This window comes from Pseudorasbora parva, chromosome 15, assembly GCF_024679245.1.
Source record: "Pseudorasbora parva isolate DD20220531a chromosome 15, ASM2467924v1, whole genome shotgun sequence".
Taxonomy (NCBI): Eukaryota; Metazoa; Chordata; class Actinopteri; order Cypriniformes; family Gobionidae; genus Pseudorasbora; species Pseudorasbora parva.
In genome coordinates, this window is record NC_090186.1 from 7,611,274 (window position 1) to 7,622,649 (window position 11,376).

Sequence of the window (11,376 nt, forward strand, 5' to 3'; positions counted from 1 at the left end):
CATGTCATTTTAAAATGGCTGAATCTCTAGGGCCATAGAAATATAATATACATAGATGCCTCAATAGTTTATGTGGACCTGGTCCGTGAAAATTCGAGAGCAAGTTGCAACATTATATAGTTAGACGCATGTATGGATATCTTATCTGCAATAGACTTTAGCAGATGATTTTGCTCAACTAACTTAATACAACAAAATGGAGGCGTCAGCTATACAGAACATTAAAACGTTGGCATAGTAAAATCCTGTACTATTTAGTTAATAGATTCTCATTTGTGAAAGGTTATCTGATTTCTTCTAGTATTTTGGGAAGTCAGTTTCACAACCAGAAGATGCGTGATGTTGTGGCATCATTGATTCTTCCTGTGAGTGGCAACAACTTGACCATTTCAAAATGGCGGACATGCCCACATGTCTGAATCAGTCGAATGTGGCATCTACATATCTAAGTGTGTGGCGACCCTCTCCATGTAAAATTCCATGACTGAAGTCTTCATTTTTAATGAAGGCAAATGACTTCTGTCAGTGTCAACGTTTACTAACATTCATGTTGTTCCAAACCTGTATGAATTTCTTTCTTCTGTGGAACATAAAGAAGTCTTTGTCCATATAATGAACAAAATTGTTTGGTTACCAGCATTCAGCAAAATATCTTCTTTTGTGCGAGGAAATGATGAGAGAACTTACATTTTTGGGTGAATGATTCCTGTGATTAAAAATACAGAGAGCAGACTGAGGAGCCAGGGCTGGTGTGTGAATTTTTTATGTCCCTTTTTTATAAAATCATGAGAGGGTAGCACTTAAATACATTGTCGTCTCTGCTGAAAGTAGGTGACACACTAGAAGGGTGTCAATTTTGGGCATATATATTTTTGTTATTCCTGTAGTTGACTATGTCCCAAATTTCTCTAGTAGGACAAGAACAATGACAGACTTTTGCAGACCGTTACTTAGACTCTTGAACGCTTACTTTCTTGTTGCATGCCTAATGTTCGATGCAGTATTAATGTGCTCTGTTTTATTTGATGAATTTTTAGTGACTGAAATAGGTTATTGCCTTGTTAATTTATGCATTACTTAAAATACTTGTGGCCACGTTTCAGGAGACTTGAAGATTTATGAATGGTGATGACTACCACAGCACACATTCACACAAGTGTGTAACTGCTGTTAGTACATGAGCTAAAAATAATGCCGTGCACATGATAAGAGATTTTTCCCAGATCAGCAGGAAAATAGCTTTGACGGAGGTTGCATGTGTTTCGCTGCGTGCCAAGCAAAAAAAGCCTTTTGCGTTCATTAAATGGCTTGCAGTGTGCAGCGCACATTTCATCCTCCTCGCTCACACATATGGACTCAACATAATGATCTGACTTTAATTTATGTGTGTGGGTGTGAACAGGAAGTCGAGCGGTTCGATCAATGTTATCGGAGGACATGCAGGGACCATCAGTCGAGTGGAAGGCCGAAGACGCCACAGCGCTGATGAAAATAACATCCAGGTGTGTTTTTGTGTGCTTGATGGACATAAAGAGTACGGTTCTCATTTATCTGTGTTATACGTGTGCGTTTCAGGTCGTTTCAGAAGAATCCTCGGACACAAAGCTATCCTCCCCAAAGCTGTTGCCCTTCTTTCTTCCAAACATCCCACCTCCACCTTTCCCTCCTCCCTCCATCACTACCACACCCTCCCTTATACCACCACCCCCCGGTAAGCGAGCTCCATACTGTCCACTCATGCACTCTCACTGTGTCAGCAGAAAAGGGACTGGCTCATGCTCTGTAGTGACGTAGTAGCATGTGAATGCTACGACAATGCAGGTTTTTCTTCAGCTTGTCCTTGAGTAAAACTCACTTATATTAGTTCCAAAATCAAGCCGAACACGTACTAAAATATATAGTCCAGCATATTAACCAGCATATTAAATGTAAATGAGATTATTCTCATACCAGTTGGGTCAATCCTCAGGCTTGTGTGTGTGTGTGTGTGTGTGTGTATATATATATATATATATATATATATATATATATATAATATATATATTTGTTAACTGTTAATGCTATTTCTAATATTGATATGATTCTATACCAAAACAATTCAGCCTGTTGGAACAAAAGAAACATCAAGATAAGAGAGCATTCATACATATGAGATATCAACATAAGATAAGCAAAAATTACTGTTTTGTTGCATTTTTTAAATTCATTGTCAGTATTACGCTTGCAGATCACATGGATAGGCTACTTTTACTGTGTGTGTGTGTGTGTGTGTGTGTGTGTGTGTGTGTGTGTGTGTGTGTGTGTGTGTGTGTGTGTGTGTGTGTGTGTGTGTGTGTGTGTGTGTGTGTGTGTGTGTGTGGTGTGTGAGTGTGTGTGAGTGAGTGAGTGAGTGAGTGACCAGGTCTGTCAGCCACCACCAAAGACCTTTTTTGACCCAGGAAAAACTCTGCACATGTGAGATATTTGTTAAATCAAACTGTAGTTAATCAAAATAAAATTGCAAGTACAGGGTTTCTTTTCCTTGCTGCACATTGAAGCTGCAGAATAACATTTTCAAATTGATAAATGAAAAATATATACATTTATAAAAAAATTGCTTAAGCAGCATACTAATGCATTGCTATGATACATATTCCACCTCCTGTTATTCACATTCATTTAAGACATAATGGACTGTGTCTGAGATTAATACCTCATCGAGATTAACATTTTTAGGGAACTTTGAGTTTTAAAATGGGAGTGATCGAGCGCTTTTCACAAAACAAACAAGCCCTCTGTCAGTGTCAGTTTGGTGTTTGTGTCCACCATAGGCCGTTAACTATATGAACACGTCGTCTTCAGTGCCTCCCATTGACAAAAAGTAAGTGTTATTTACTTATAGAAGTAAAAGATTAATTCCCACAAAGCTGCAATGCCTTTTGATATTTGATTAAAACTTCTCTCATGCTACACTTACACACCCGCACATACGAGAGAAGTGCCAATCATATGCATATTACACATCTTATCATAAGTGTGGGGACTTGCACTGGTCTTGGTCTTGACTCAGTCTCGGCCTGTCTTGGTCTTGACTCGGTCTCGGCCTGTCTTGGTCTTGACACAGTCTCGGCCGGTCTTGGTCTTGACTCGGTCTCGGCCTGTCTTGGTCTTAACTCGGTCTCGGCCTGTCTTGGTCTTAACTCGGTCTCGGCCTGTCTTGGTCTTGACTCGGTCTCGGCCTGTATTGGTCTTGACTCGGTCTCGGCCTGTCTTGGTCTTGGTCTTGACTCGGTCTCGGCCTGTCTTGGTCTTGGTCTTGACTCGGTCTCGGCCTGTCTTGGTCTTGGTCTTGACTCGGTCTCGGCCTGTCTTGGTCTTGACTCGGTCTCGGCCTCTCTTGGTCTTGGTCTTGACTCGGTCTTGGCCTGTCTTGGTCTTGACACGGTCTCGGCCGGTCTTGGTCTTGACTCGGTCTCGACCTGTCTTGGTCTTGGTCTTGACTCGGTCTTTCCCTGTCTTGGTCTTGGTCTTGACTCGGTCTAGGCCTGTCTTGGTCTTGACTCGGTCTCGGCCTGTCTCGGTCTTGACTCGGTCTCGGCCTGTCTTGGTCTTGGTCTTGACTCGGTCTCGGCCTGTCTTGGTCTTGGTCTTGACTCGGTCTCGGACTGTCTTGGTCTTGGTCTTGACTCGGTCTCAGCCTGTCTTGGACTTGGTCTTGACTCGGTCTCGGCCTGTCTTTGGTCTTCGTCGTGACTCGGTCTCGGCCCTTCAAAGTCTTGGTCTTGTCTTGGTCTCGGTTTAGTTGGTCTTGACTACAACACTACTGATTTCAACGATGATAATATTGTTTCCTGAGCAGCAAATCATCATATTAGAATGATTTCTGAAGGATAATGTGACACTGAAGACTGGAGTAATGATGCTGAAAATAACACTGGAATAAATTACATTATAACATTTATTGAAATAAAAAAATTGTTTATTTAAATTATAATATTTTTTGACAATATAACTGGTTTTACTGTATTTTTTTTCCAAATAAAAACAGCCTTGCTTATAATTGGTTTCAAAAACCTTACCAACCTTAAACGTATACATATACAGAATACGTCTTCTTAAAATATGAGGTCTATTAGATTTTTTTTAAAATTTTAAATATTACTGTTTAAAGCATTTGTATGATCCATGTGGTAGACAAAGCTGGACCTTTTTTGACCTAAGACCAGCACAATTTTAAACAGTCCAAGGGAGGTCAAAGGTCATGTCAAATGTCAAGGTCATGTTTTCATTGCACTGCATTGTACATATGGCCAACCGTAGGGAATTTGTGGTTTCCATGACAACATTTATCCATGATGTGACTGATTCACACCCATGTTGAGCAACTTGCTGCCTTCTCCTGGTCGGAAGAGAACCTTAATATCCTAAACACGTCTTATTGGTGCACTTTAAACATGAAGGTTATGTTTGTTGATATAGCAAACTGCACTGTTTTCTGTGTTAAAATATTGCACACTAGGGCAGCGTAGTGAAATGCCCCATGATGCTTAGAGTTCAAGGTTAGAGTTCAGTGCTAAAGCAGATGCACTGCTGCAGCTGTGAATGTATCATTTGACAGTGGCAAAATATTGAGCGTGCATGTGTCTCTGTAGGAGTCTGACAACATGTGTGCTTGAGCTGGTGCATCTATATCCAGGTGTGCGTAATTCTCTCCAGGTTTTCCTCTGCAGCGCAGGCTTGCTGGCTCTCAGCTTGGCCAACTTCCTGTTCAGATGGTGCTCCGTCTCACTTTCAACAGGAAGTCTATAGTTGAGCTCTCTTAACTCTACTCCTCTTCTGCTTCAAAGCCCCATCAGAAATCGCCTCCTGCCAAATCCTGCCACTCCTCCTCCAGCCCACTCAGACCTCTCACTGACAGACTCACCCATCATCCCCTTTTTTAGGACCCACTCATCCTTTTTAATACAGTCAAAATATCAAACTTCCTGGTCAGGCCAGCCTTTGAAGTTTAGCCTTTAATCCAGAACGGGCCATTTTCATTTTATCGTAGGATAAGCCCACCTCCCAATCTTTAAGTTCTAGGCCTCTCTTTCTGACTCACTCCCCCTGCGGATATCGCTGTTCCGTTACAGCCACGCTATTCCCTTTTGTGCTGCTAATGGCTGTGTGGAGAGCCGGTGCCAGGGCACAAGGGGTGGATGGATTGAGTTGCGTGCATTTCACGCATTTGTAATTGCTTTCGAAAGCGTGACTGCTTTTGACTTTCACTTTTGAATTTGCGGTGTGTGTGTGTGTGTGTGTGTGTGTGTGTGTGTGTGTGTGTGTGGGGGGGGGGGTAGTGGTAAGAGTACAGTAACTCTTTTTTTGTTGTTGGGGGGATGCCCCCCCTTGGTGCTGTCCCTGGCTGTGTGCAGTTAAAAATAGCTCCGGGCGGGAAGCAAGAAAAAGTGCCATGACAGCACAATCGTGGCACTGAAAATGTGCTGAATGACCCAGCTGTGCTGAAAGAGAGAGAGGAGGAAAAAGATGGAGAGAGCCAGTTGTTAGGAGAGGAATGTTTTGATTAAATGGGCTTGTGGAGGACTGAGAGCCTTTTTTTCATTCAAATCATAATTTTAATAACAGATTTGATAGGATGGGATTTCTATTTGACATTTTTGTACTGATAGTCTAAATATTTTTGTACAAAAATAGTCCAGTGATCCACTTTGATTCTTTTATAGGACATTAATAGTTGCAAATGTTCATAAAGTACCTTTAAGCACCTCTTACACTTTACATATTTTCATTAAAAGATCCAGCAGCTCCAAATTAAACAACTTCCTAACCTCAGTGAAAGAAAATCAAGATGGAAAAAAAGAAAAAAAAAAGACATACTTGTGAAGTACTTTTTTGTGTCACAATCTCTGTCTTTAAGAAATTTAATTAATTCATTCATTCATATCTGAACACATTACAGCATGGATATATACATGAATGTTACTACCAATGCAATAGCTAACATGAACTAACAAAAAAAACAGTACTTTATACAAATATATAAATATAAATAATTTTTTTGAATATTTTTTTTTTCCTGTCATGGCAAAGCTTTACAGCATCATTACTTCAGTCATCAATCACAATCTTTCAAACATCATCCTAATAATCTGATTTGCTGCTTTTTAGTTTTTGTTCATTCATTTTATTGTTGATTCTTTGATGAATAGAAAGTAAAATAAAAAAAAATCATAAAAATCTTTTGTAACGTTAACAATTTTCACTTTTAATCGGTTTTATGCATCCTTGCAGAATAAAAGTACTAACTGGCACCAAATTTTTGATTGGTAGAGTACATATATATTTATAAATATACTCTTAAATAAATACATTAATGATTTAAAGTAACATTAAGTATAATGTTAATAAATTAAGTTAATAAATTCTGTAAAATGTTCTTGATACCTAAGGCATTCAAGTTTTTTTTTTTTTGGGGGGGGGGGGGGGGGGGGGGGGGGGGGGGGTGTCGAACACATTGTTCCAAACCCATAAGACCTTCGTTCATCTTCGGAACACAAATGAAGATATTTTTGATGATTTTTTGAGCCAGCCATAGGCAACAAGATTGCAACTTTCAAGGCCCTTAAAGGAATACTTCAGTGCGGGGAAGATGAATATGTAGTTAAACTGGGTGGTTAATGTAGTAGAAATTATTTTTGAATTTGGTGCTTTCTAGACTGAGAAAAGACAGAAAATGTATTTTTGTCTCATGGGGATGAAAAACTACAATTCCCAGAATGCTTCGCTGTCCTGTGAGGCCACTCCCAAAGCCCCCGCTACTGAATCACTGATCACTTTCCACCGCGACCGTGTTTAATAAAATCAGTTCAGTTAGAGAACAGACACTACACTGCACTACAAGTGTCTGTTCAATATGTGATTTAGCCGCTGAGGGAGTGTCACACAGCATAGATGCTGCAGGAGTCAGATTACATACATTCGTGATGAGCTGAGGTAAACGCGATCGCACTCGCGGCAGACATTCACAGTGCGTGTTCAGTCCGGAGCGTTTTCAGTTCATGCGATTGGAAGATTAACTTTCAGAGAAATTAATTTGAGAAGTTGAAACACTTACTTTCCTCCGCTCCGCTCCATCATGCCTGAGGCTGCGAGCTGAGTTGTGAGTGTGATCTCCCATCCCCCATGTGCGAGTTGAAAACATGTGGAAATAGCTCCCTCTGCTGGCTGTAGTCTTTAGCCTCTGGCCAAAAATTCCTCCGTTGGTGCAAATTGACGATATTTACGTCATCAGAGGTTTCTTCCAGAAATGAAATGCATAAATCTCTTGTCTCAGGGGAATAGGGGGTGTATACACAACAAATCGAATATTCTCCAGGGTTTCTACTGATACAAAGCCAAATGCTAATCGCTGAAGTAACCCTTTAAAGGTAGTGAAGACACTGTTAAAATAGTCCATGTGACTCCAGTATGAAGCATTGAGAATACTTTTTGTGTGTTAAAAAAACACTTCTCTTCACTGTCATTCTCCTACACTATTCACGTAATACAGTACAGCTGGCCAATAATGAGCCGGCGTTCTGATGTAGAATCTGTAAGTGCTGCGCTGTGTTTACTACGTGAACAGTGTAGGAGATAGCCTGACGTCTAGGGATGGGTACCGAAAACCGGTATTAAACGGGCCCCGGGGGTGAATTTTGAAAGACCGTTGTATCGATAAGCTCGGACGTTATCGGTTCTTCTGTCGGTACTTTAGAAAATACACGTGACGAGAGAGAGAGAGAGAGAGAGAGAGAGAGAGAGAGAGAGAGAGAGAGAGAGAGAGAGAGAGAGAGAGAGACCGACCGACCGACCGACCACGCGCAAAACGACAGAGGACAGAACTAAACAGTCAAACATAGCCTGGTTACACTTTAGATCTGTGATAGTCTGATTTTATTTTAGATTTTGTCTTCCAAAGATTAAAATAATAATATTTATGTCTAGCGCAACTTATGTAATTCCCTTTGCAGCAGTAGCCTACGCAGTCATTTCTCCATAAAAACGCAATGACAGAATCAGCACGATCAGAGATTGTTGTAAAATATAGTCTAGCTAGTGTTGGTAAATTGTGGGATGCGTTTTAATAATAAAAAGAGCGATTAAGCACAAAAATGTGCGCAAGAGGCTGTTCCCAAGTCGGCGCGCGCTCCGAAACAGCCGCAACGAGACGAGCAAATTACACTTTCGGTTTCACACTCGCGTCTAAAGGATCAAATGTACATAAACAACTATGTCAAAATGACCGGCTTGGAGAGTCTCTTAAACACAACAGTTTAACAGTTTTAGTTTGTGTCTAAAATGGACGTAGTTATTATGGATATAGTCAGGAGAAAGTGTAGTGCATCTGCCTATCAGTCGCCTATAGAGCTGCACATCTGTCTTAAAGAGGCAGCAGTGTAAATAAACATGCTGATGAATTACTGCAAATTAAACAACCAAATGCAAAGAGCAAATCACTCACAGCTCTTGAATTATTACCTTGAGCTTTAATACGCATTATTTTGGCTATTTATGATAAACTATGTTATTTTACTAGAATTCTTCCTGAAATGAAAGCACTGTATAGCACTGTCTATATAATGTGTATTTTTGTTAATTGTGTGTGTGTGTGTGTGTGTGTGTGTGTGTGTGTGTGTGTGTGTGTGTGTGTGTGTGTGTGTGTGTATATATATATATATATATATATATATATATATATATGAAATCTCAAAAAGTACCGATAAGAATACCGTTAAAGTACCGGACCGATAAGCAGTATCGGTAAGAGTAGTAATACCGTTAAAATCTTAACGATACCCATCTCTACTGACGTCGTCATACTCAATTCTAGTCAGAATATGAGTCTGACACTGCTCCATTGGGCTGTAATTATGGGACATGTTTCAACCAAACCAGGAAAGACCTCAATTGGACAAAGCTACAACCAATCAGATCAACGACGCATAACGTTAGTTGTCAAATGTCAACAGAACTCAACTGCACTGTGTTGCCATGCGGTTTTCCCGCGGGTTAAAGAGACCTTAATTATGAAAAGCTATTTGGCTTGTTTTGGGCTGGTAGTTGGCGGGTTTTGTTGTAAAACGCACACTGGAATAAGTAACATTAGAAGAAAAAGATGAGTGTAAGCGATCTTTGCCGGTGTTGTAAAAAAAAGAATTGAAGAATAAAAAGAGTACTTACAAGATCATCATTTCTGAAGGTAAGAGAATGTTGAATAAAGTCTGCATTTTTGTTTGTGTTTTGCACACAAAAAGTATTCTCGTCGCTTCATAAAATTAAAGTTGAACCACTGGAGTCACATGGACTATTTTAGAAATGTCTTTACTACCTTTCTGGGCCTTGAAAGTTGCAATGATGCTGCCTATGGCTGGCTCAGAACCATCTCAGATTTCATCAAAAATATCTTTATTTGTGTTCCAAAGATTAATTAAACTCGTATAGCATAGAAACAGTGTTTGTAGCACGTGATAATTTGCACTTGCAGCATATCTGTGGTCTTACTGAACTATTTTGTAGTTTGCCACAGAACTCTGATATAAATTAGCGTAGCATCCACAGGAATATTGGGGAAAAAAACAGTTTAGGGCATAGTTCACAAAGTACATGCTTTCTTCCAGGACTCTGAAGTTTCAAGGACAACAAAGATGATTTGCAAGGCCCTGTGTGAGTGGATGCATGCGTTGGAGGGGACGCGGCGTTTCTGCCTCGTTCTGTGTTAACTAGAGCTGCGTGATTTCTGTGTTCCTCAAATGACTGTTTTTCTTTCAGCCTTTTTCCAGTCATTTTTGTTGTTGTTGAAAACCGTCTTTTGGAGCTGGCTCCCATCAGGGGTCCGCGGAAAAACAAAAGGGGAATGGTGCCCAGATGTGCATGAATATTTGTGAGTCTGTGGCTGTGTGTGATCAAAGCCGATAAGTGTGTCTCAGCCATGTGAGGGAGAATGTATTTTTTGGGGTGCTGCGAAGGGCCCATGTTTCACGCACAAGTTTAAAGGTGGGCGTCACGGTTAGCAAGGGCAGTAAAAGTTGCAGGCCGCTGCGTTTGTTGAATTCTGTCTGGATGTGTCATAAACAGTGTTGAGTCATTTGATGTCAAGGCATTTGAACACACACACACACACACACACACACACACACACACACACACACACACACACACACACACACACAAACATGCGTTAGCTACAATGAGGGAAATCATGTTTTTTTGTTTTGTTTGGTTTTGAAGTAGTTTTTACTCCATGCACACTTGTGATTTTATTTTTATTTTTATGCTCATTGCTCACCACAACGTTATTCACATAATGTCTGTTTATGCCTGCCATTTCAGGTTTCCCATTACCTCCTGGTGCCCCTCCAACTGGGATGCCAACTTTACATAGGTAAGTGTTTATTTTGATGTGCCCCCACCAAGTTAATGATTGGTGGTAAAGCATTACAGCAGGGTTCATGTATGATATGTGGATCATGTGTGTGTTTATTTGTCCAGGCTGATGTCACATAGATACTGGAGAGAGAGACAGAGGAGATGTAGCAGACAGGGAACGCAAGAACATAGCAGGTCACAATACAGGCAAAAGAATGAGAAAAAGAAAGACAGAGAAAGAAAGGGAGTGAGAAAGAGGTAGAGCTTCAAAAAGAGACTTAATAATGCTGCATCATTACAGATCACCTGTGTCTTATTTACCAACCTCCAATAATAACTAATGCGTTTCATCTTTGATGTAAATAAATATTTGATGCGGTAGAAACAATGCACATACATCATGATTCATTGGATGGAAAGGCTGCTTTATTCAGCTTTTTTTCCACCATTTTATTGTTTAACTCTTTCCCTGCCACTGACTTAATTTTACGGGTTTTCATTGTTACGCGGTAGGGGGTGCGCTGTGACACATCTTCTGAAAAATAACAGAAACGCCTGTTCAAAACACATGAAAAAGAAGCAGAAACAAGTGATATATGTTATCATGTGCATATGTAAAATGGCACGACCATTAATATTAAACAGCATATAAATCAGTTACTGAATAAAATGTCGACCCAGGATGATCTACTGTGAAGCTTTGGAGGTGTTGATGGGCTCGATCTTCTCCATCTATGTTTTTATCGAAGTCTTTGACTTTCAAAATGTTGCTTTTTATAAAAACTGACATTGTTGATGAAAAAAGAATGCTTGAAGCTAGAATAAAATGGGTGTTTTTTGTTTAAGTTCAAGTTCAAATATTCATACAACATAATATTCTAGAGGCATGATGTTTTTGTAAAAATGATCAGAAATTCTTGTGGTGGCTGGCAACTTAATTTTTTTTTTTTTAAAAAACGCTAAAAGGGAAAGAGTTAAATAGGTGTTTTGTAT

The 11,376-nt window shown here is 40.0% G+C and overlaps 1 protein-coding gene across 3 annotated transcripts in view; it reads left to right on the plus strand.

Annotated features, from left to right (window-relative positions):
* Positions 1 to 11,376, plus strand: part of fip1l1a (FIP1 like 1a (S. cerevisiae)) — a 40,493-nt gene that overhangs the window by 11,999 nt on the left and 17,118 nt on the right. Inside the window, exons 9-12 of one of the 3 annotated variants that reach the window (XM_067418463.1) lie at positions 1,403 to 1,502; positions 1,576 to 1,711; positions 10,348 to 10,399; positions 10,507 to 10,641. In XM_067418463.1, coding sequence (XP_067274564.1) covers positions 1,403 to 1,502; positions 1,576 to 1,711; positions 10,348 to 10,399; positions 10,507 to 10,641 — 423 coding nt within the window. The remainder of the gene's footprint in view (positions 1 to 1,402; positions 1,503 to 1,575; positions 1,712 to 10,347; positions 10,400 to 10,506; positions 10,642 to 11,376) is intronic. The other 2 variants (XM_067418464.1, XM_067418465.1) reach the window with 2 other exon arrangements.